This window comes from Notothenia rossii (assembly GCF_949606895.1).
Source record: "Notothenia rossii genome assembly, chromosome: 1".
NCBI lineage: Eukaryota > Metazoa > Chordata > Actinopteri > Perciformes > Nototheniidae > Notothenia > Notothenia rossii.
This window is the reverse complement of record NC_136912.1, coordinates 9,519,832-9,547,100: the sequence shown is the minus strand read 5'-3', so window position 1 is coordinate 9,547,100 and position 27,269 is coordinate 9,519,832. Positions and strand designations below refer to the sequence as shown.

Here is a 27,269-nt window from a genome sequence, read left to right as displayed (position 1 = left end):
TCCACTTAAATGTTTCACTTCTGTTCTGTGCAAAGCAAACCGTTGAGAAACTCCGTCTGGACGGAACACATTGATTTTAGCCTTTGCAGACCATTTACAAAAACCTATATGACACACTACAGGGCCCCCTTAACTATTTTATGTGGCATTGATAGAGGAGCCTGATCCCTTGATTCCACCGGGTCCGTCTGCGGTGCGTTACGGCTGCGCCGCGGTTTGGGTGCGGCCTCCTCCGGCGTCATACCCTACCGGGCGCGTTTCAGAAGCATTTCAGAAGCGGAGCGTCTTGCCTGCCGGCTCGCTGTTTTTGTTGATTTGGGCATATTTTCTGGACAGGCTACTTTGTACAGACAAAGTTAATAATAATTGTAATATCCCAGTTATAAACGACATTAATCAAAGATGTGTTGCTGTATTTTAGTGGTAAAAAAATGCATTCATCATCATAATCATTGTATATATATAATGTGCTTGTAAACCGGAGGAGAACGCTGGCTTTTCTCCTCCTACTTGAAAGACTACGGAGGGATAGGGTCTGCAAAATTTGTTTGTGTGTGTATATATATGCTCTGAACGTTCCACTTCCTGCCTGTCCGACATTACCTTACGGCTGCGTCGCGTCGAAAAATAGACTTCAATCCTATTTCGAGCGGAGCCCAGCGGCGAGACGCTTCTGGGACGCTTCTGAGCCGTAACGCGGCGTGTCTGGTGGAATAGCACCCATTGAATAGAGTTGCCGCGATTCTTGCGGACGCCGCGGCGCAGACGTAACGCGCCGCAGACGGACCCGGTGGAATCTAGGGGTGACACTGAAGATATCCATTGCCAATAACAATGCTTTGGCCGTTGTGCACATGACAAATAAAGCCTATCAAATGCTAAAGGCACTTTGAGCATGTTTTCTCTCAGGGATTGTGATGTTATCTTAAATGTATTGTGTCTGGATATTTGTCCATGTTGATGTTACACATGGAGCTGCTGTGATGCAAGTCACATTTCAGACTTGATCTGACTAATAAAGTATTATCGTATCCAGGGGTGGTTCTAGGGGGATGGGGGGCAACAGGGGCCAGAGCCCCCGTAACACTGACCAGGGACCCCCCTGTGGCCCCCCTCCAGAAAAAAAGTTACAATATTACGATTTATTAGAAATAAATCAAATCTGAGACCCGGGTGTGCAGTGGAGATTAAACTGTTCATTACCTTATATAAAAGCACATTTTTTATTAAATTGTCACTTAAAGTTACTAAAACAAATACTCTAAATGAAAAGAACTATTGAAACAAAGGACTGTAACTTAAATTTACAAAACAAATACCAATTACTGTATTTTATGTTCAATTACTTTACTGTCTTTGTCTTTTTAACCCGCTTTTAGTGTGCCCCTCTCATTAAATAACTGGCCCCAGCCTGTACAATTGGTCTAGAACCGCTTCTGATCGTATCGTATCTTATAATATCGTATCCTATCGTATCCTATCGTATGAATCCTTTTTGGATCCTTTGATAACTTGAAGGAATTGTACTCACATCCGATCATCATCATGGCCACGGCGAAGATCTTCTCTCCGTCCGTGTTGGGCGCGATGTTCCCGAAGCCGATGCTGGTGAGGCTCGTCATGGTGAAGTACAGCGAGGTGATGTACACCGAGTCCTTGCTGGGCCCGCCCTCCCAGCGGCCCGACCCCGAGGCGTTGAACCTGTAGGGCGTCCCGACCGTCTCCCCCAGCAGGAACAGCCAGCTGTCCATTCGCACGCTGTTGGTGTCCTCGTCGATCACCTCGTAGTCCCCGATGCTGTACCAGATGCACGCCAGCCAATGAGCAGCCAGCCCGAACACACAGACCAGTAACACCAGGACGGCCGCTCCGTACTCGATGTAGTGGTCCAGCTTCCTGGCGACTCGACCCAAACGCAGCAGACGGACCACTTTCAGAGAGCTGAAGAGACTGCTGATGCCCTGCAGAGGAAGAGGGAGAGGAGGAAGAAATTATAGATTGACATACTTCAAGCAGCCAAACCCTCTTAAACTGAGCAACTCAGCATTCAATATGTATAAAAATGTTATATGTAGTAGCCTACAATAGGCACTTTCACACCGGAGTACTTTTCCCGTACTTTTCCCAGAAATAGTTCCGATAGTTCCTGGGATGTTGCGTTCACACGGGAACCTTTTCACTCCTTTTGTAGTCCTTGCTAGAGAGCAGGGACTTTCCTGGGGAGAAAAAGGTTTCTGATTGGCTGGGCGAATTGCAAACCACGCCCCGTAAAATGTTGTGAAGCCGCCATTTTATTTCCTTGCATTAGCATTATTAGCATTAGCATTAGCCCAGTGCATCAACGGAGAGAGACTAACTTATGGCAACACAAAATAAAATGTGGGATCGGTGGAGATGAGGAGGTGTCGGCGCTTCTGGCAAAGCCAGAAGTGGCGATTTACTGCCACCCAAAGTCCCGGACTCCGGGGGGCTCCGGGACTTCGGCCTGCCATTATACCCAAAGCAGAAGAAGATGAAGTGACGTCAGCGGCTTCATTTGTGTAATCCTCCCTCAGGGACTTATTCCGGTGTGAATGTGATTTACTAGATAGTTCCGGGAATTATTCCTGGGAAAAGTACTTTGTGTGAAAGCGCCTATTATGCACACTTTTGTTTCAACTCCTCATATTGGTATTAATCTACAGAGCTGAAGAGACTGTTGACGCCCTGCAGAGGAAGAGGGAGAGGGAGAGGAGGAGTAAATTAGGAAACCTTATATAGATTGGCATATATATTTGTTTTTGTATTCGGAATTGTGGGAAACGGTATTTCGATCTCTCTGTCTGTACACACAAACTGAAAGATTGACAATAAGGTAGACATTGACTTTTGGTACTTCACCATCTGCAGCCAAACCGTCTTACACTCTGCAGCTCAGCATTCATTTGTATTACTACTTAAACATCACTGTAAAGTTATACTCACATTCTATTCTTCGATCCGCCTATTTTAAAGGTATCTTTTTTTGGCATTTTACTTAAATTCTTATGTTAATTAATTTAAATATTTGTATATCATTATTTTTTCAGTTTATTTGAGGTTTTACTTTCATTTATGTTGTTTTGTTTGTAAATATCTTAACTATATTTTATTAAATGTTTTTACCTTTTTTTTACATCTTTACTTCTAATGTTTATATGAATATTTGTTTTCTATTTGATCTTGTATTGGGCATTTTACTCTTACCTCCTTGTGTGAATTTAAATATTATACTCTTTTTTTATTTCCGAAAATGTTTTTTTATGTTTAGATCAATATTTTTTATACTATTTCTATCTTTTATTGCACGGTTTTACTTCAGCTTAACAAGAAATATTATATTAATTGTTAACAAATGTAGCTACTTTTGCATTTCTGGCTCAGTTTTGTCGGGTTGTTTTGGACTCTGGTGTGGACCAAACAACGAGCTCGATTTCCAAATAAACCCAGACGTTGATTGTCTGTAGTCTGAAAGAAAGCGGAACAAACATAGGTTGTCATAATCCGTTATTCCTCTGCGAGCTCTTCGTGAGAACTCATCATCAGTCCACACCAATCAGAAGTGCTGTGCTCCACATGTACCAGCCATTGTTAGCCAATCAGAAGTGGCCCAAGATAGAAGGTGATAGACAGATTGATCCAATCACCTGCCAAGTATTTTTGAAAGTGCCTGCCCTTTCCAAATGGCTTCCAATGGAGCTTTCCTAGATGGTTTGGTGAAACCGTCTGAGTCAGGTTAGTGATGCTCCATCACATGTTTCTATTACAGGGTGAATCTTAAACTGAAGCTTGACTTTAAAGCAACCCAACGGAAGTTTCAAGTAAGTTTACTTCTTTCACTCGTAGCTCGGGCTGCGGGGGTGCTAGAGACGGGAGTACGTTGATGCGACCTTCCTAGCCGGAGATATGGCCGCATTTTACAATAAACTTCCGTTGGGTCGCTTAAAAACAAATATCGCAAATCAAATCGAATCGCAATATCTGTCAGAAAAATCTCAAATCGTGCAGCCCTAGATCCAACTACACTGTGTTGTGATATGTTCATAAAACAGTGTGCATTAAAAGTACTTCTCAACCTTGTCCAAAACCTCGGTGTGTGTTTGTGCAAGGGAAACCTTTATACATGCTTTTATTTTGTAACTGTTTTATTGATCAAAAACCTGCAGTGAAACACACTGGACATATTCAGGTTGGATTACACACTTTCCTCTTTATGTTGCCCTTTTGTAATGCCAAGTTACTCACTTAAAACATATTTCTTTAAGAAAAATATAACATTTCAAGTCAAAACGTTGTGATAGTTACACTACGTTTCTGTATGTCCACCACGGACTCCTCCTGGTGGATTACCACACTGCTTAGAGATTAGTTTATTGATTTATTGACAGATTGACTGACTTGTCGGTCATGTGGTTGACTTATTGATTGAGGCAGTTCGGTTACAGGTCTTAAATGGTTGTAGGCTGTCTAATTGGATAATCAGTCTAAGGATGTTTCATGTCCTTTCAGAGTGAATCTAGTCCCTGAGCACTGGGGAGGATTCTCTGGTGTTTTGTCCCCTATTAAACTGGTCAGTGGAATATTTCATTTTGTCCCCTTGTCAATAATACATGACGGCTGCTTTAACCTGACTCTTATTGTTCTTGCTTCACATAGAGGTTGCATCATATTTCATTACAAGGTCTTCAATCTTTTCCAGTGTCTACACCCAAGAGTAATCAGGCAGTTATTCACAACCCCTTCCTTTATGACTGTTTAGTTTCCTTTCAATTAGTAGCTAGACGTTATGCAAAATGCTCAAATCATTGGTGATGGCCAGCAATGAAGAAGCCTATTTTATTCCACATTCAAACACAACTTTAACCTAATTACATTTGCCAGGATTAAACAGATTTAATTAGAGAGAATAGAACCAACTTTAACCTAATTTAACCAAAAATCGATTTACACCAAGCACACTAAACAGAGAAGAGAACACAAGACAGAAGCAGTTCCTACACAAGTAAAACATATCTTTGATACATTATCTCCAATATGCTATTTCATTTTGTCCGTCCGCCTGACCCGAAGGAAATCCCCTGTTTGAAACTCATACACATGCACACTTCGTAGTACTTCTCCCACCATTGGAGATATGTTGAACACCTTCGGTCCAGTAAAAAATGACCGAACCCCCTCTATTGTCTTATGCTTGTTGTTTTTAACGGGTGTTATACAAACAACCTCAGCTCTAAACTCCTATTCTGAGCCTCACTGCTGCCATCTTCACCTGCAGTGTAACTCTTGAGCAGTAATTCAGAAGATGGATCATAAAAAAACCATCAGAGTGCTTCCTCCTCTGCAGAGGTCATGATATAAAGTCAAAATATAAATGTCCAATCTTGGGTAAGCTCACTGCTTCGTGACACTGAGTCAGCGTCTCTTAAATCCTCGTGCTCTCTCCAGCAGAGCTCTTACAGTCACGATGGATAAAGTCAGTATGAAAGATTTATCAAACACGTATGAAACATGTATGAAACAGGCAGCAGCCGTGCCACCTACAGAGACTCATCCTCTCCGTTTTTGACTCGTCTGTCACCGCTGCCTCTCGTCAAAAACACTGCTTCCTCACTGGGGAAACACCCACAATGCACTGCTCCTCCATTAGCAGCCTTCAGCACTGAGACTGAAGGCAGAATGAAAAGGTAGGTCTCTCTCTGATGGGCTGCAGCGAGGGGTTAAAGCCCCGACACCTCGTCTCCTTTCACTCAACAACTGTGTTTTTCTCCTCCCTACGGAAGCCCGCACAGGACAGGATTCAATTATGTGCACTGTGTGTCTGAGGACTTAACACGCTTTGGTTTCACTTCATGACAAACATGATTATTCTGAGGTGATGTGTATGTCTCAAATACTATATGGGTGAATAATTCTGTGTGTAAATGTGTAATCTACAAACTTAAAACATCCATAAATGCCCAAAAAAATCTGAAATATATTTATACAAATATAAAACCAATCTGAAAATACACAAACAAATCCTCACGCCAAAAGAAAATCTGTTCATAAATGTAATTGATTTGCAAGTAGTCTTTGAAAAGCATTTCTGAATAAAGTTTTTTGTGGATTTCACATCTACGCTTTTGGATTGAGTTAACCTATTTACACACAGATTGTCAAACTGTTCGAACAAGTAATATGGAGACAAAATCTGCCTCCATTTTGGTTGTGTCATTTTTTATGTTAAATTACTGTAGGTCTTTATTAGGAGACAGTAACTTAGGTTTTAGGATCTCAACTGAAACCATTTTTTCAGAGACTTATGTCAAATGTATGATTGAATTCACTTTTGTTCTCAATGTGCATATGTCGTCCTCCTATATCGCACTCTCGGAGACGCACCATGTTTTGACTTCTGCAAATAGTTTTCTGATATCAAAGATGCATGTTGTTTTCAACAATCCAGGAAAGACACAAAGGCTTTCTGAATTATTTTCTAAGATGTAAATCTTTAAAAACACACATAGAAATGTTTGCATTTATAAATTGTTTTGATCAGGCTTACTGGATGAAAAATTGCATTTGCTGGGGACCATTCTTTTCTTTCAGGGGTGTTCTCTTTCCTGTACTTTATATAGGTTTTTGTGAAGGCAAATGTTCATCATCATCATCACAATGTTTTGTTTTGTTTCTTTGTGGTTTTGTTTTTGTTTTGTTTGTGTACCCTCCCTCCCAAATGTAAAGCATCTTTGGGTTCAAGAAAAGCGCTATACTGTAGAAATAAAATGTATTATTATTATTATTATCAAAGGCTTCAATCCCATAGTTCCCTCCAGAGGGAGATTTTCTCAGTCTGTATTTGTTTAAACATCAAAAAAAGGTCCACTTATTACTGAAATAGTCACGGTCATACCTCCACAGCCGGCCTGAAGGCAACATAGTGTGTGGACAAACTCCTACAAACTAAACTGACCAATTTCAGTCAATTTCATAGATTTTACACATGGATGGCTGTTTCGACTGATTTCAAATAAATTCTCGGGGCTTACTTTACATTTTTCATTTTGACACGTCAGCAGTTCAGTCATGACCTTTTCTCTGTGCTGCTATAGGAAGCCATTAGTCGCTGTGAAGCCATTGGAGGCATGTAAAACAATGCACTCCATCATGTTGATTACACTCCTGCAGTCACGCTGCATCGTTTCCATTTCATGCCTCAGAGCTGGACGGACCGCACCACCACCGGACACACTTTCACATCTCTGCGTTTAATCATTTATATTACTGAGAGTTTATGAGCGCCAACCTCACAGGATGCTGTGGGTTTCATTTCAGGATGAAAATCAAACTGCAGAGACTTGAAACCCACTCTCAGACACACACATGCACTGTGGTTGTTTTCAAATCTGCAAATAGTTTTTCTGATATTAATGATGCATGTTGTTGTCAAGAAATATCATGGAGAGACCAAACGCTGCAAAAGGCTTTCTGACAGCTGAAGAAGTTAATATTGGAAAACACAAACATACGGTTTAACGTTTAAACGGTTCAGCTGCTTTCTTTGAAAAGCTGTTCACTGTTACTATAATCAATGAACGAGGAGAGATTAAGCATTGGTTAGGGACTGTTTTGAGCGGCAGATTTATCCACATTAGGTGCTCTAGTGTGGATTGAGTCAAAATAAACTATAGTGTGTGTTCATGGTAGCGCTGTGCAATTAAATCGTATTTTAATCCCAATTACGATTTTGGCCTGCCACAATTACGAGAACAACATAATCGGAAAAAACGATTATTTTGCTTTGCTTGGTTTTGACAGTGCACTACAACATATTTGACATAATTTATTTTAGTCTAATTTATTTGTATTTATCATATTTACATATGTTTAGTAGCTTGTTGAAGTGCGCTCCAAAATATTTGTTGATCTTGTTTATTGGTATTTATTATTTTGATATTATTTATTTAAATTCAAATATAAATGTATCATTTATTTTTGTATTGGTTTTTCAGTTGAATTATACGTTCAGGGTAATCAACAGTTAAAAAGATACTGTTCAAATTATTATTTGTTTTTGTTTTAAAGTTCAATAAATGGATGTTTTCAAAGTCAATGAATAATCGTATTTAATAATCGTGATATCAATTACTGACCAAAATAATCGTGATTATGATTCTTGCCCTAGTCGCACAGCCCTGGTTCATGGAAATAAAGGAACATGTCTGTGTTCAAATAAATAGATTATGAACAAACGTAGAGCTTTATGGGACAGAGGAAAACGATGTATCAGGCTTTTAAACCGACTACTGCTAAGTATATATGCTGTTTTTGTTTTGTTTTTTTGTTTTAAGACATGTGCATCAAAACAGCGACGCACATTCTTTGTGACTTGTTGATTTTAAAAGGGGATTGTCCTTGTGATTAGTGTTGCATGTATTTAAATTCTGGTTTTCTGTAAGTAGTCTTCAGATCCTTGTTTGCATCGGAGAGCGTTGTTACTTTAGTTTTCCCTTGAGCTGCTCTGCCTGGCTTCCTGCAATGTAAGGTATCCGTCTGTTTAAAACTTGTACGTCCTGCATTTGGGTCGACCCTGCTCTACCTCCACACGACACGTACATCCTCGGTAAACCACATACAGGGAGGCGTGTGGTGCAGTGGGTTGTGCGTTGGTGTTGGGATTAGGGGGTCACAGGTTCAAACCCCACAGCAGTCGGCATATCATTGTGTCCCTGAGACACTTCACCCCAAATTGCTCCTGTGGGGATTGCCCACAGTATTGAGTATGTAAGTGGCTTTGTTTAAAAGCGTCTAACAAGTGATATGTAAAGTGATGTAACTAATGCTAAGAGTGATTACATTGCAGCCTGTTTCGTACCAATTCTCACTAAAAACTGGACCAATTTCAAAAATCTGTTAAAGGTGTCTTACATTGTTAAAAAACAAAAGTGAACCTCTAAGAAAGCTGTTACTTTGTATATCTAACAGACAACTGAAGCTTAGCGCAAGTTCAACCAGGAAGACCGTCTTTACTCATTCATTCACATATTCCCAGTTTACGACTCTCTCTCCTCTCAATCAGTGATCAGGGCATCACTCCCCAGCCAAACCTATCACTTCGCCTCTATTCCCACAAGCCTATCAAAGTGCATTGCTAAACCTTTAAATCTGCTCTCTCCCCTTCCTCACAGTCAACGCAGCCCTCCTCCAGTCCTTCCACCTTCCTTTCTTCCAAATCCAGGGTCAAGCTTAAACCGCTCCTCTTCAGACCGACCTCCATCAATCCCTTCATGCCTCCACCACCACCTGTGTCTAGATCCCAGGGGGGGTTTATTGGCTCAGTATTCCCCTCCCGGACGATACTCCAGCACAAAGGGGGTCTAATCGCCAAACACCATTACATGTATCTGTGTATTCCCGTCAATCAATATATATATCGTGGTAGAGATGTCCCGATCCGATCACGTGATCGGGGATCGGAGCCGATCACGTGATTTTCAAAAGATCGGAATCGGGAGAAAACAATCGGGGATCGGGATTATTTTTTTATTTTTTATAAATACTTTTTTTTAATTTTGTATTCAATGTTACAAAACAAAAATGACCATGTTCAAGTCTTAAAGTCATCCTGATGCTTTTTTTTTTTTTTTCTCTTAATGCATTGCATAAAGATCGTATCGGGAAAAATCGGTATCAGCAAATTGTCAAAATCAAATGATCGGAATCGGATCGGGAGCAAAAAAAGGTGATCGGGACATCCCTGATCGTTACGTCAAAAAACTGTCTCTCCTGATTGAAATGAAAGTCCACTGACCTCGTCCACGTTCTCGAAGGCGTTGATGACGTCGTACGGCAGGCAGGACAGCAGGTCGATGACGAACCACGTCTTCACGTAGTTCATGCGGATGAGCTTCGGGTCGGAGATCACCTCCCCGGCCGGGCCGACGAAGGTGGTGTGGAAGTTGAGGACGATGTCCACGAGGAAGATGACGTCCACGATGCTGTCCACCACCAGCCAGGTGACGTTGTTCTGCTTGGTCTTGAAGGACACGTTGTAGGGCACCATGATGGCGGTGTAGAAGGTGAGGATGAGGATGACCCAGTCCCACGTGGTCTTGAAGAGGCAGTAGTGGAGGATGATGTGGGGAGGGGTCTTCGGGGTTTCCTGTTTGTACTGAGGCAAGATGTCTGAGCCCAGCTGGAGAACCTGGGACAAAATAGAATTCACTTAAGTTAGCTATGGGTTTGAGACAAAGATATCAGAAGAATCAGAAACGGGTTCATTACCAGGTAGGTTGACACGTACGAGGAATTTGACTTGGTGTCATGCACCATACATAAAAGTAAAAATAAAAAATTCAAAAAAACACAGATCATATCTGTTAGGAAAATACTGAATGTACTCTTCCAATATCAGAGTAGCACGTGATAACAAAAGCCCTACGCAGCTGTGTACGTGACCGGATGATTGATTACCTAGAAGAGCGTCAGGACTGTTTTAGACATATGATAGCTATGTGATTAACATGATGATTCAGCCTCTATGGAGATAGACATATGACTGTCATGTTTATTGCTTACGCAGGCCTTAGCTGATCTGAACTAAACATTGCATACTGCTTTGAACCGGTATTCCTCCATCTTGTGACTGTGTAACTCCCTCTCTTGTATATCAGCATGTGAAGGACACTGTTCAGGAACTAGTTGTACCTAGGGTTGCAAAATTCCGGGAATTTTCAAAGATGGAAACTTTCCACGGGAATTAACGGGAATAAACTGGGAATTTTCTAAATTGAAGGTTGGCTCTTCGTAGGGAACTTAAATATAGTTGGGGAAAGTATATTTTAGCTTAATCTTGACTAAAACAAACAGATGCCATTCAAGTACACTTGAATATCCATGCCATAGCACACTGCATGGCTATTAAGACCACACAATTGTTCGCAACAGGCTCACAAATGTGAGAGTGGAAAAACTGGTTGGCATTCGGGCAAACCTAAGGCTCTTTGAGCCGGACACAGAGCCATCCTCAACAAGGCTGGACAGTGACACTGAAGAGGAAGAGGAAGAGTGTGATGTTGATGAGGCCCAGGAAGAGCCCATTGACTGAAAGGGTTTAGCAAAAAGGCAGAGGATCGCTTGACGGAAGATGTGCATGTTTAATGGGACTTTTTGGAGGGAGAAAGGCTCTTTTCATTTAACATTTTGAATGGGACTTTGTGGGGATCTTTGGATGGGGGGGTGCATTTTTGTTCATTTTTTAATGAGTGGGGTTGGATGAGTAATATTTAACTCAACATTCCTGTTTTCGTTCTTCAATGAAACAAATAATTGTTCAATAAAATAATTAAAACTTGTTCTGTTCTACTTGAAAAAAAAATGTTTTTAAAAAATATATATGTTGAAATGTCATGTTTTTTTGTTTAATTTTGCATTGAATATTTCCAAAGTTCCCCAGCTTAACTTCCCATGGAAACTTTCCGGAAATTTACCGGAAACTTTCCGCCCCTTTGCAACCCTAGTTGTCCCACGCAGCTCTGTGTGTGATGACTACTTCCATTCTTGCAAGGATAATAAATACATGTATCCTGATATTGAAGACCAAGCCGGTGACGAGTGATATTTTTCCAACATTATCATATCACCATGATTTTACCAAACTCTCATGAATCGAAATCTACAGTGGCCGACAGGTGCAAACGTGATACAACGGCACAAAACATTTCCATTAGGAGAAAAGTCTGAAGTTTCAAAAATATTGTAAATATAAAAACACAAATGTGCCAAAACACATACAAATTAAAACACATCTTCACCAACTTGACAAAACATGTGCAGCGTTTACGAAAGGAGCTGCAAAAGCCAAACTCTGCAAGAACATCAAAACACAGCAGAAACCCGGGGACACTAAACAGTGATGCACACAGCTTGGAGCGGAGCGCTTGTTGACGATCGGGGATTATTAAAGTTGGCTCACTGTCACTGTTGGGAGAAACGTGTCCGTGTGAATCTGGACGAGTTTTAAGTGTCTTTAAATGGTTAGGTTTAAGGAGAAATTCATGTATTTGGGAAGAAGTGAGGACAGGACAGGATACATAAGATATGGATTATACTGCATGAGTTGTGTGATATTTGTAAATAGATGTTTTGAAAAACAACAAAAGAAAGATTTGGATCAAACAGAATATTGTTTTCAAGAAAAAACCTTTTGAGTAAACATCTTTGCTGTGGTTACTTTTGAATACTTTTCTTGTTAAATCTATTCATACCAGTTATTTGTTTCAGTGACATTAAAATGGAAATGTTCTTTTTAGTTCTCTCTCATTTGAATCCTCTGAGCTTCTGTTAAGAACTTGTCGTCAGTATGAAATATGTAAATATATTTTCCCCTCATAAAGCACTGTATAAAAGAATAAATGATCCTAATATGATAATGGTGTTAATGTGGAGGACAAAGGGCATTGTCCCGGTGAAACGGACCGATAACGGATTACTTCATTAGAGCCGACACTAATTACCATCATGCAATAAAGGGAAGATTAGCCACAGTTAATTACAGCTGATGAACTTATCGGCAATACGACGCCTGTGAGGAGAGCTAATGTTTATAAAGTGCATTTTACACGTTGTAATTCTTATTATCTTAGGATAAGAATATTCATTTTTCTTCAGCTTGTTGGTCAAAATGGCAGCAGATGGTTATATAATAGAAAGCAACACAGGACCAACACACGCCTACGGAGGTCAATTCAAAGAATACAAAATAAAATAAAAACTGTTAAGAGTAAGTTAAAAATAAATGGACAAAATCTGTTCTTTGTTACCAAATAAAATAATAAATAGAAATGTTAATCAACTTAAATCCACAAGATTTAATTTCCAATTGTACAACTTCTACACCCTACATGTACACTCTAGTCTAGTGAGATAGGAAATTATTCATACATTAATTAAGTAGTTATGCATGAATTCACTTCTCAAATATAATGTCCTTGGTGCTGTGGTGTATTCGACAAAATGTCTCCATCATTTGCTAACATGTCATACTGTCCAGTGTGCAAAATGTAAAAAATGTCATTGAATGACAGACTCTTTTGGCTGTGAGAAAACAGAGTATTACTAGAAAATAAACAAAAAAAGTTCACATTAATTTCTGAGGACAGGATACATAGAAAGGAAATGGGGCGAAGCCTGTGAGCTAGTTCAGGCAGTCAACTCGAGCACCAATGATACATTAACACGTGACGCACCTCGTCCCTCTTACAACCAACCAAACACATTCTCCTAAACATGCCGCTCTATTGAAGCTTCCAGGTCTTCCTGCCTCTGCTTCCTCGCTATGCTGCTGCTGCCACTGCTGTGTTCACTTGCTACTGCTGCGTTCATGTTCCTGCTGATGTGTTTCACGTTGCTGCTCGCCTGCCCCCCCCACCACCCCAGCTCCACCTGTAGGCTCGGGGGATAGTTATCTAATCATCACTCAATGTTCTTTGTAAATCTGTGGAGTGATGAGGCCCGAGCCTAGACTCCAAACTCAAACTTATGCTGCTTCTAATAAACATATTGAGAAACACGTGAGTTGTCTGACTGAAATGTAACTTTAGGAATCAGTTTGCATGAACTTCTTTAAAACAGATGTGTGTCTCTGTAGTTTGGGTGTAACTGTGAGATTCATAACCAAATGATTAAAAGAGCTGTATGAATATCTTTAGTTTAAAAAAACTGCTTCACCTGCGACCCGATAAGCGGTCGACGATAGAGGATGTTTTTATGCTACTGTAAAAGTTTCAGGCAGCTGTGAGGACAGACATACTGCTGAGTAAGAGTTAAAGGTCCCCTATTATACTGTTTTTCATTCATATATTACAGGTCTCACATATACACAGAACATGTCTCTGAAGTGTTTGGCCGAAATCTGATCAGCTCATTTTTAGACAGGTTTTTATAGAAATGGATCAGGACAAAAAGAGAGAGAATCTTTGTTCCTGAAACTTCCAGAGTCTCTTTCCACAGAGGGGACACATGTTGATGTAGAAGAGACATGAAGAAGTGGATTTTGCATAATAGGTGACCTTTAAGTAAAGTACGAATGTATTCTCCCAGCTCCACAAATGAATGAATGACCTGCTCCCGCCAACACAAACAGAATCGATGGAGGTAAACAATACTTTCAATCTTTTAGCTGCAGTTTCTCTCCAGAGACTCCTTACTGGGAAGTCACATTCACTATTGATTGATCTGAACAATTTCATTCAGTATCTCTAGAAATAAGAAACGGCTATATATTCGGTTGTATTCGTCACATTACATTAAAAAACCTGATACGTGTTTAAGAATCCGTTCTGGTGACAGAGGAGTCCACTCGGCGGACTTTAACAACAGTTTGTTCGTCTCGCTCTGAAAGCAGGTCGTCAATAAACAACAGGAACTGCCTCCATCTCTCAGCCCGTCTGCACACTAATAACAGATAGACCCAGGATGTCAGAGGTACTTTGTTCCAGATCAATGGAAAGTACTTTTCTCATAACTGAAAAAAAAACACTATTATTTTAGTGCTCACAATGTTTGGTACGCTTATATCAATTCTGTCTTGTGTCCTGCTGTGTGGGCTGTACCACATATAAAACGATTGGAGAGTGTACTGAAGTTTTATTCATCATGTTGAATGAAAGAAAAGAAGAAAATACGATTTTTGTTATTATTTCAATTGATGCGATGAACATTTGTTTTCCTAGTTTCGAATAAACAATGTTTTTTTGTGTTGATGGAGCAGTTGAAATGATTCAACCCCGGCCTTATAAAACAAGCTTACATTTGTGTTTGTATTTTTATTCAACACACTCAAAATTGTGTTTCTTTAAAGGCTTAACACCAAAAAGAGAATATTTAGTTACTTAAAACATGTTGTGATTTTTGGAACTTATAGAAATATATATTTTTACAATAAATAATTACTTAAAACACTCGGTTATTCTTGTGAAAAAGTTATCCCGAGTTCTCCTTTTTCCTGATTTGTGCTTCTGAAAATAAAATGTTAGTGTCAGATTGTTCTGTGGCTTGTGAAAAATGCGTCCAATATTTACTTGGGTGACTGAGTTCAGAATCACTTCTCCCAATGTGTTTAAAAGAGTCCTAGAGAGGTGGCGCAGCTGGAGACACAGATACAGGAAATTGACATTCAGTGCAGCGTCTCCTTTCTAAACCATGTCTGGTTCAGTGAGAGAGAGCTGAGACAGAGCTGATCTCACCTCTGCCAGCCGTGAGTGTTTGTGGACGTTCTCTCCTTTCTGCACAGCTGGAGCGAGCTGCTGCAGAACGCCTCGACTGCTGGTCAGCGCACGAGTCAGACGGGCAAATTTACCCCAACCTGCAAACCACACAGAATAAAAAGAAACATGGAACATCAGAAAATAACTGACAGGCTGTTCCTACCTCGAGACAAAATGGTCTTCATGATCTGAAACCTTGAACAAGTACATTTTAAGAATAATCAGGTTAAAGCTTTTTTGAATCAGCACATAATGTTTATCAACTTAATGTGTAATTTTCTTTGCCTATTTTCTATTTTTTGTCAAGTTTCATTGACTTATATTGTCAATATCAGGGTTTCACACCCAAATGCTTTTATTAATTTGTTTATGCTGCTACAAAGCAAAATGTCCAAATATGGGACCAATAAAGTACCTCTTATCTTATCTTAGTCACTTAATGCATAACACGAAAGCATTACAAAAAGGTTGTGTTACTAAACGTAACATCCGTTCTTTGATAACAGACTGAGCTGAAACTATGGCCGAGGCAATTCCCATAGTGACACAAAGTTATAACACAAATGATAAAACAAGGTGGAGTGTGAAGGATAGGTTGGTAAAAGCACGGGCCAACAGCGTTCTTTATCAAGACAAGAACATTTATTTTTATTCACATTCAAAGCACTTATAACCAGAGGTGCACATAACTGGTACGCATGCGCGGCAACCATCTGAAATGCGTACCCTCACTTGTGTCACAAAGCGCATTTGCGTACCAACGTACTTGTGAAGCTTTTCCAGAAGGCGGTTTGATCACCGGACGACAGAGTCGGTCTCCGTGTGCACAGACAGGGATGCTGTTAACGTCGGTCTGTACAACGGAATTGTGCCAAAACTACGCAAACCGGCTGTGGAGGGAGACTCCCCCCCTTCACTGGAGAACTAGGCTGAAACAGCTGATCTCAGCATTCACGCTCTGTGGTCACGAAGTACTCCACTAGCCCCCCCCCCCCCCCGTCGACTTTCATTAAGTACTCCACTCGCAACCCCCCCCTCGTTGACGTTCGCGATACAGAGGGCTTCATCAAATAACTTTGAGTGGAGCCAGAAGTTGGAGTGCCAAACACTCACTCCAGGTATTCATCTGAGTACCTCACTGAGAAATTATTGTGTTTTCTGGAAAGCCACAAAAAAAACATAAAGCTTGCCCACAGGGATCAACAAACACCAATTGTTCTCCTTAAAACAACACCCTCTTAGGTTTCTTATAAAAATGTATTTATGCGTTATGACTGTCTCACGATATTGATCAAACCCAGTGAAAACCGGCTGGTCCTATTACCTTGTTCTCAAAGCTTTAAGAGGAGATTTAGATATGACCAATGTTTTGTTTTCCAGAGGTTTGTACTGACAGTTTTGCAGCTAAATATTTGGAAAATGCTTCTTCTCTAATATGTCTAGCGCAGGTAATCAGTGTGAACAAAGACACTAACAGTGCCTAAGAGTTGTAGTTGATTATTTTCATAGTGTCAGTCGTTTCTAGCCCCACCCACCTTTTGAAGAGTCGTCCTCGATTGGCTGCTTGAAGGCGGTGATGTCACTGAAGGTGCAGAGAAACAGGACCACTTTATCCTGCTCGTTCCTGATTGGAGCAATCTTCATGAAAAACCAGACTGGCATCCCTGCAAAACAGGCACACACACACACACACACACACACACACACACACACACACACACACACACACACACACACACACACACACACACACACACACACACACACACACACACACACACACACACACACACACACACACACACACACACACACACACACACACACACACACACACACACACACACACACACACACACACACACACACACACACACACACACACACACACACACACACACACACACACACGAAGTCAGACTAAATGTTTCCGTCAAAACTCAACACACTCACCTGAAAGTGAGAATGAACCGTTTCACCTTGAGCTGCTGAATCTATTTTGTGTATTGAGAAGGTGTTTTAAAGTGTCAACAATCCAATTTACACCATTGACAGGGCAGCTCTAAATGAGTCAAAACCCCATTCAGACTTCATACATTTGTCTCACTTCCAATCAAAACATCCAGGAAAGGGGGAGAAAACCCAAAATGGAAAGTACATCGTTTTCCTATTTCCTGTAGTGCTATTCATCAACAGATGATATCGTTTGAGTTGCAGAGTGTTTGAGATGTTGGCCATACAGATGTCTGCCTTCTCTCCAGTATAATGGAAGTAGATGGCACTCAACCAAGAAATACATAAGAAAAGAACTCACCAGGATTTCTTTTCATAAAATCATGACCCGGCTACTCAGGATAATCCAGAGAGTTTCTGAGAGGGGTTTCGTGTAGGAACTATTTTCTTTAGCAAACTACACCCAATAACAGGGGCTCTTGGTTTTCTCAGTCTCTGAATTAAATGGCAGAACGGATGTCCTCTGTCTCTTAACTGGTCCAATCCAATCTCCAATTGGTACATTAAGTGTTAACAGTCATTTTGAAGCAGTTTTGTTTCTCCTTTGCCGTGTTTTAATTGGCTGTGAGTGTGTAAGGACGAGGAAAACCCTGTTAAGTGGACTGAAGAATTCAGTTTGACATAGAAAAGCTGATAATCAAACATCAGCAACTGGTGGAGAAGCTGCACTAAATGTTCAATCATTAATAGTTTTTCAGTGTTGTATAAGCCATTTGAAAGTGTGACTGTTTTGTTTACAGCGCTGTTGGTACACACAGCATCTTGTTTTGTATCCGCACAGCATGTGTAATATTGTGTGCCAGTGTGAACTGAAGCGAAAACCACACATACACATTTGTCCCTGTGCCAGTCGGGTGTAGCACCACCTGTGAACACTGATGTAGAACTCAGTAAAACACCTTCTTTTGGTTCTGACTCAAAAACAACCTCATACTGCTCTCAAAACACGACTGAACTTTCAGAGTTTGGGTTTCAGTGGAAGCTTTTTAACAATAACGTGAAAAGTATGAATATAAATATAATATATATGCACATACATGATTGTACTCATGTGGCCAAAGTGTTGAGGGAGTCAAGCATTAAATATTAAACAGGGTCTTTGTTTTTCCTCCCCATTACTCTCCTGTGTCGCTTGCTAGGGAATAAAAAGCCGGGAAATAACGAGCACACCTTTCAACATGTCACATCGACACTCCAATCACAAGGGAAAAAAGCACTTTGGATAAAAGGGGGCTTTGTTAAAGGCAGCCATTTGGCAGTTTTGGAACTAGCTATTTTCACGTCACTGTGAAACTGAACAGTCTTGTTAAGTCTGATAAAAGTAGCTGCTTGTTCTTCGCGTGGTATTGTTCTCCTTTAACAAAGAAATCTGCACTAAATGAGTGAAACTGAGAGGCTTATTATATTCAACAGACATCTTTCTCTGTCTCTGCCGTTGAGAGGCTGCCAACTGAGCGTAAAGCTCTTGAGATTAAGACAAAGAAAACAGAGGAAATTGTATTTGTTTCACCACCTGACGCTCCTTTTGTTATCCGTAATGATGATATCAAGTAGGTATTTTCATACAAATACGTGGGTGTTATGATAGACCATCTGCTACCCGGAGACCACTTTGAATCTGTCTGCAAAAGAACAAACAGAATCATTTTCCTGCTGGCTTAAGTCCTTTGGGGCGAGTCCAGGGTTCAAGGTTTTAAAGGCAATAAGAAATCCACTTGCCCAAAGGGAAATTATATTACAACTAAAACTTAAGTTATTTGTCATGTTGAATTAGTCTAGCTCCTTGCCTGTGCAGCTAGGACGTGAGATGGCTCACTCATTACGCTACATCCATTATCAGGACTGGAACAAATAGGGTCTTTGAATTGTTTCTACCACATGCCCATTTACTTTCCAAGACAGTTGCTTGATTTACAAGCCCAATGTTGAAATGTACTCGCTCTGTGTTTACTCACCACAAATCAAAACCACCAATCTGATTAAAAGTTATAGGTCAACTTCTTGAGAAACTATGAATCCACCTACCCAAAGAAATACTAAAACTGGACAATAACACTGTCTTTGTCCCCAAATATGTCCTTAAAGAAGACATATAATAGTATTATCATTAACAGGTTTCATACTATGTATCAGGGAAAACTTTGAGGTAAAAGGAAAAACTCTGAAACCATAATAGGACTCCTCAGAATAAATGAAAAATTAGGCACATTCACACCGCACACCGTACTTTTCCCACAAAGGTTCATGAGAACTCTTTAGTTCTCATGAACTACTACAGATCGCGTTCACACCGGAATAAGTTCCCTGAGGGCAAATGAAGCCGCTGAAGTCACTTCTTCTTCTTCTGCTTTGGGTTTACTGACAGGCCGCAAACAACTTCACGGCGTATACTGCCGCCCAAAATCCCCGGCCGGAAGTCCCCGGTTGTTGGGGAGTGGCTTCAGTAGAAGCTGCTGGGACTCCTAGCAGCTTCTACTGAAGCCTTCAGAGTAAATCGCCAGAATGCCGACACCTCCTCATCACTCCACCGCTCCCATGTTTTGTTTTGTATTGCCATAAGTTAGTCTTTCTGCGTTTCTGTGCTGGGCTAATACTAATAATGCTAATAATGCTAATGCTAATCATGCTAATGCTAGGATAATAAAATGGCGTCTTCACAAAACCTTTTGGGAGTTTTACGGGGTGTGGTTTTCATTTCGCCCAGCCAATCAGACACAGGAACTTTTTTCTCCCACGAAAGTACCTGCTCTCTACCAGGGACGGAAAAGGGGGTAAAAAGGTTCTCATGAACTCATTTTAGTTCCGGCTCTTTTTGGTGTGAACGCGACATTTCGGAACTATATCGGAAATAAAGTGAGAAAAGTACTGCGGTGTGAACGCGGCTATTGTTACCTGAGAAAACAGGTTCTGCCATATTTTTAGGGTCAGACTCTTTGTGCACCGGTCAATAGGAAAATTAAATATGGAACTTAATCTCATCTCTAAAGTAGGTTGTAGGGACTAGAACATATTTTCCTCAATGATTGTATTGTAATAGTTCAATGTTGTATGTATTCTTGTTTCATTCTTGTCTGTAAATGGAGCTGCTGTGAAGCAAGAAACATTTTAATTCTGGTTCTTTGGGGGTTCAGGGGTACATTTGCATTGTAATTTGTATTGTTAAAAAAACATGAAGTACTCACGGTTTTTCTTGTACATCAGAATCTCAAAAGAGTTCATCTCGTAGCTCTCAAAGGTCTGCCGCACTTTGTCCGCCATGTCCTTGTCCGTCAGCTCTCCGTACATGAAGCTGCGGGAGAAGTAAAAACACACAGTAATGATAAACTCTCCATCCCTCTGGTTTAACATCAGCGTGTGCAAGGCAAGTTTATTTATATAGCACCTTTCAACACAAGGCCATTCAAAGTGCTTTACAGAAATGAAAGACATTAGGAGCATTAAGAAACATATTATAAAATGGCAGGAGTATTTTGTATGTTCTTTCCCACTTTGACTCTGTATGTCTTTAAGTATGCTATTCCTGTCATGCTATGTTTTTTCTCTATTATTTCTTGTTGGCTGTTCTGTTTGTCTTCTATGTTGAAAAGGGGAAGCATGTTTTCCACCCCAAAGAAGTCTGTACTATTGCTTACACTTGTATGCTTCTTCTCAATACAAATATTTGAAACATAAAATGGCTGTACCTGCAGGTGCTGCTCTTCTGCATCACCTCGGCCCGATGGTACCCGGACAGTTTGCAGAAGCCGTCGTTGCTGTAGACGATCGGCCAGTCCACGATCTGAGCGTTCCCCAGCACGAAGTTTGTATCTGACCACAGAAACAGCAGATTTAACTTATCCCCATTAAGTGCATGGGCTCACAACTTTAGAACCATGGTGGGGCTGAACTGTTGATTAAGGCTGCAACTAACAATTATTTGTATTATAGATTAGTCTACCGATTATCTCCTAATCATTTGGGCCATAATATAAATACAAAATCAAAGCTTCCTTGCAGTCTATTGGGACCTTTTCTTATGATTGTTTTCCTTGTTTTGTCCAACAAAAAGTTATCGAAAACAAGAACAGATTAACTTTCAGAAGCTGAAACCTGTTTAGATTAAATGTAACAGTTGATTGATTCGTGTAAAATTGATTGCCAATGAATGTTCTGGTGATAGACAATTGAAAGTATCACCCAACTGTTGCAACGTTACAGTTAAATGGTATATTAATCATGATTTAGACATTTATGCATTACCCCTTTTACACAAAGTCAGCTGTTTAGCAACTTAACATTTTGCAAGTTTGAGTGTTAGAAACATAGATTCAATTTTGTTCTAAAAGACTATAGGAAACTGGGATCAATAATCCCGCCTTAATATGAAACAAATCATAATTGTTATTTGAGCCAGAATCATACATCCCTTACACAGATAAATATTGCGTATTTATCTTTCTTTCTTTCTACAGACCTATCCATCCACGTAGCTGATCAGGTGTGAACTAGAAGGTTTGTTTACACCATGGTAAAAAAAACAAAGTCTCAGTGTTTGTGATGTATTGTAGGTATAGACACACGAACAGACAATCACAACCCACCAGCAGCAACTCACACAAACACGCACATTTACAGCAGTGTGTGTGTGTGTGTGTGTGTGTGTGTGTGTGTGTGTGTGTGTGTGTGTGTGTGTGTGTGTGTGTGTGTGTGTGTGTGTGTGTGTGTGTGTGTGTGTGTGTGTGTGTGTGTGTGTGTGTGTGTGTGTGTGTGTGTGTGTGTGTGTGTGTGTGTGTGTGTGTGTGTGTATGTGTGTGTGTGTGTTTTATTCCCATCAGGAGCATGCATAAGGAGAGCTTTTATTATAAATAATTGCCGTGTGATGGATGTAACTTATGCCGATGGGAAAAGTGGATTTCGGAAAAAGCGATTAAGTATATTAGCAAAAGTAACTGATCAATGTTTTTTTTTTAATGCTGTGGTAATTTAAGAATCAATTTTGGTTTGGTGCAATTGTATTGTCTCTTTTTACCATAGCTGTCTTTTGAATGCATTTAAAATGTCTAACATTTTGCCTTTGACCACTTTTGACTTGTTAAGGTAAAGCAGCTTATAATACATATCATTAATGTACCCAGATTTATTTAAGACACATTTTTCCAACTTACTATATTAGTGCGATTTGGGATTTTGATTGCATCGATTTTGAAGTACGAAACTAAATACAGGTATTTCGTGAAAACAGGGAATGAGGTGGGATGTCATATGTTGTGTTTACTTAAAAGGAAAATAACATATGTTTTACAAATGTACACATAAGGCTATTTATTTCTTAATGCTGCCATACAGAAATAATGCTTGTTTTTCTCCCATTTTTCAAGTGCAAGCCAACACGTTTATGAAGCTTTGAGATACAGTTGTAGCCACTTAGAATGAGATATGATGGACATGTTGGACCTTTACTATCAGATTAAACCTTTAAAGATTAATATCAATGTGTTGTATTATTATGGAGCCAGATTTGACAGCAAGACATCGGCGTTTTGAGTATTTCACCTGCTTTTCCTTCAACATGATGAGACTTTTGTCCAAAGCTACCTAGCAGATGTTCTTAGTAGTCATTCAGCTGTTATGAATGTTATGAACCTAAACCTGACTTTTTCCTGTGTACCACTTGTGTTGTGTTTTCCTATGTTTGCACTATAATACCCCAAAGACCATCACTTCCACATTCAGGTAAGACTTCATGAATACTTTACGCTTAAACTTAAATGTTTCAAACAAATGCCTGAGTTGAATCCCAGCAGAGCAGGATATGGTGAGAGCTGGAGTGCAGCCTGCAGGCTTTAACGTTCTGCTGGAGAACCTCCGAGGACTTTAACTACACCACTTCCCCCAATGCAAAATACAAGTTCATGTCACCTACTTCAGGATGGAGATTTATTTTTACCGTATGAAACACACACACAACACAGTCACGACAAATACATCTAAATCATATTGATTTTGTGGAAAATAAATTCATTTAAAAAAAAAAGTGAAATGTGTCATATGGCCAAAATGTACGTTTAAACAAATCAGGACGAATGTTTCTAACTGTGTGGTTTAATGGACACTGCAGCCTATCAGTGCCAGCAGCTCTTCTGAGTTTAAGGCTTGAATTCCTCCTTTGTTACTTCATTCATTGGGGGTGAATTGGGGTGAGCAGCATAATGTGAAATGAATCCATTGTTCAGCCATAGGTTATCGTTACGCTGAATTAAACAGCAGCATAATTGAAGCTAATCCGACATCCATGGAGTGCTCCTCATTTAACGGCAAGAGTTTAACAGGAGGAAGATGCCTGACGGACAGAGATACATTTGTTGTTTTTCTATTGTCTGTGCGTGTGTCTTTAGGATATAAGCCGACCCAACATCAACTTGCCATCATCCTCTCAGTTACAATGCTAACATGCTGATGTTTACTCTGGTACTTTCACAGCTAAGGTTGATGTCATTAATGTTAAGGATATTCGTTAACTAAAGTATTGGACACGTTAAAGCTAGAGGACGTTTTTACTATTCATCCCGAGAGGAATATGAACTCTGAATAAGACTGATAGAGAGTATGATCTCTGGATTGCTGCCACGAGCAAAAACAAAACAACAGGCTATAAAATATGATCCACAAAGTCAAGTTTGAGCAACATCTCCATGATTAAAAAGGCTTATATACCCTGAAAACTCTGCAGTATCAGCAGTATTGTCCTCCATGATGGCCAGGTAAGGTAAACATTGAATAGAGTGCTGCAAGGAGGTTGACGTATTTTTGTACACCTACCCAAACGTATGCCTTTAACTGCATTGAACCAATGGGCTTTTTCCGTTGCATTTTTGATTATTGTGCGAAAAAAAATGTGCTCTGTGGCCAACAAACAGGAAATATAAATCCTTACACAGATATATAAATCTTTCGCTATCGATATGTATTTTACTTGTAGCTAGATTTTTGATCTACATTACATCTTATCCTATGTATCTTAACAAGTGAACACTACTTGTGATTTTTTAAGCTTAAATGCTATGTATTTAAAAATTCCCAAGAACATCTGCAGTATCTTTTAGCAACCGCATGTTTGACTCATAATGTTAAATATTCACGTTTAGAGCATTTAGGACCAACCGCCAACCCTATTTTTAGGATCTGACAAAAATCCTATTGAAAGAACCCACTGATATTGAGACGAGGGAACAGGAAGTGAAGAAATGCTCCATCATGTCCGGGTTTTAGGACTCCTTCCTGCAGCACTCTATACACACCATGCATTTTAAACATCATCTAATGTGCCCTTGCTCTTTTTTAATTGGCTGAGGTCTGCTTCTCTGCTGGCCGTGTCATCGAAGCCACTGATGAGGCTGCGATTTATTGTGCTGATGTCACATTTAAACACAGCCTTAGAGCAGAGTCGCTTAACTTTAATTCTGTGGCCTAATGTGGAGTCAATGGGGTTTCACTGTAAATTACCATGATGAGAAACAATCTCATACGTTGGATATTTGTAATTCAAACAATCAGTGTAATAGATTCTACTGAGATAGCAGGATTGGGTTCACCTCTAGTATCTATCTATCTATCTAGAATGTTATACTGTGTATTAACACTGTCTAATAGAGGACTTGATTCAAACATATGGTTATCTGAAGGGTGTAGTTTGAGCTTCGGGATGTTCATTATTTTCACATTAGCCAGGTACCTCCAGAAAATAAGAAATGCTGGTTTGCTTTTGTTAATTGTCAACTTTAGATGTCAACTTGTTCGATAGACACATCTCAAAATACACTTTTTTAGTTAGTCGGAAGAGGGTATCAGTAGGGAACTGCACTATTATTATAATTGTTTGGGTGCCTTTTGTGTTCAATTCAATGTTTAATTAAAGAATGTTGAAAAAATATTTATTTTTGTATTTAACACGCAATTTAGGATGACTGAAATCAGCAAAAAGGCAGATCTGAGTACACTTTAATATCTGTAAATTGATCAAAAGTAATATCTTGTGATAAAGAAACAAGGAAAATGGGAGTGCATGTAATATGTTTATCAGTATTCAATAACATGTTGTATGTGTCTTCATATCCTACAGCCATAAAGTCAGGTACATTTAAGGAGAAACATTTGGTCACAAGCCAGGAGAAAGAGTTAGAGTTAGAGATGTAACATTCAAGAGACTCAACTGTCAGAAAAAGCAGTAAAATGGATGCTGAATTTATGAATCACACAAAGGGCAGGAGGTTCACCGTCTGGATGATACATTTAGAACAGAGCATAAACTCTCTAAATGTGTGTGTGTGTGTGTGTGTGTGTGTGTGTGTGTGTGTGTGTGTGTGTGTGTGTGTGTGTGTGTGTGTGTGTGTGTGTGTGTGTGTGTGTGTGTGTGTGTGTGTGTGTGTGTGTGTGTGTGTGTGTGTGTGTGTGTGTGTGTGTGTGTTATATACAGTATATATATATACGGTATATACTTTGTATATATAATAAATATATGCTGTATATATGTAATATATAAGTGTATATATACATCACAGGTCAGCGGAAGGGGATGGATACATCTACACGACAGTATGTGGAAACTCTGGTCTGTACCTGTCTGTCTATGTGATAATGTCCAAACTGAAAAGTTGAAAAGATAAGTGCGTTAAAGGAGCAGAAACAGACGAAACAGTGACAACAGAGATGAGACTAAGATAGGGAGCTTGAAATAGAGCAAAGTTAGAATATCATTGTTGCAGCCATATATCAAGTTAATTGTAATATTGAAACATGTTGTATCGTTGTATCCAGAAGTACAAAGTGACCTATTTGAAGGTAAACAGTAGAGTACGTTTGGATTCCCTCTATCTATTTCCTGCTGCTGAACGAACAGATTCATGTGTATAATATTTATGACAGGAGAGTGTACACTAATACATTTTTATATTAAAGTGAAATAGGGATTCAATTAAATATCAATCAATCTATTGATATTCAGCAATTAATCGTTTTATAAAAGGATCACTTCCAAATACATATCCAACTCATAATTGAATAGCTTTCTAGAAATGAATATCTGAATATACAAATACATTTAACATTAAAATATGAATAGTTAAATGTACAAATTGTTAGTTGTACAATATAAATGTGGAATTTGGGTTGTGAAGTGAATATAGGGTGTAAAGCCAATTAAATAACTTTTGAAAGATCAAGATAAATAACATTTTGAATATAAAGATGTATTTCAAATTAAATAACATACCGTTTAGTGTTTAAATAAAATTGTAAACATTGCATAAGTATATTACTACATGTTTCTTCATATTTTGTTATTGAAATAAAAAAGAATCCTTATAATTACTGTGTATATTCCCATGTGTACCATCTTTCTCTCTTACTATGTTCCTGCAATAACACCTGAATTTCTATATCAATAAAGGTCTATCTTATCTTATAAGTTGTAATATAAATTCTAGGGTTTATTTATTTTAATATTTATGTACATTTCAGTTTAAATAAAATGTAGATGTATTCCTGTTAACAACATAAAACGTACATGCAATGTGGAAATGAATGCAAGTGATATACATTGGTTGATTTGACTGAGCAGCTCTAATGAAGACAAACACCTCTACATTAAGTGATGTAACTACAGCTTACTGTTAGCTTGCGATTGAGGTAACTACCTGGACACATGCAACATTCTGGAATGTTAAGAGCCAATCAGAGTAGAGCTTTCTGATGATGAACCAACCGCACACCACCACGAGACATTCCACACAACAATCACGTTATCACCGTTTAAACAAATGTAAACGGACAGCACCGGAACCTTACCGTTGGACCGACGGACGATGTTCTCCAGGAACGTGTTCTGAGGGGCCACGAGACCCCGCCGTCCTCCCGCCATGCTGCTTCCCGCCGCTTCACATCTCTGACATGCTGCACGAGCCCCGCGCGCTGTGGAGTAGGTGGCTCGCTCTCTCACTCACGCGCTCTCTCTCTGTC

At 39.6% G+C, this 27,269-nt stretch overlaps 1 protein-coding gene across 1 annotated transcript; it reads right to left on the bottom strand.

Moving 5' to 3' along the window:
- Positions 1-1,424: 1,424 nt before the first annotated feature.
- LOC307045544 (voltage-gated delayed rectifier potassium channel KCNH1-like) lies at positions 1,425-27,269 on the bottom strand (the record flags this gene model as incomplete). The annotated part of the gene is made up of 8 exons (XM_079691264.1): positions 27,099-27,269; positions 25,872-25,898; positions 20,960-21,083; positions 20,459-20,565; positions 16,799-16,927; positions 15,243-15,361; positions 9,809-10,201; positions 1,425-1,961 (listed from the first exon to the last, which is right to left on the bottom strand). The coding sequence occupies exons 1-8, from the start codon at positions 27,169-27,171 to the stop codon at positions 1,425-1,427; spliced, it is 1,509 nt and encodes a 502-aa protein (XP_079547390.1). The 5' UTR covers positions 27,172-27,269.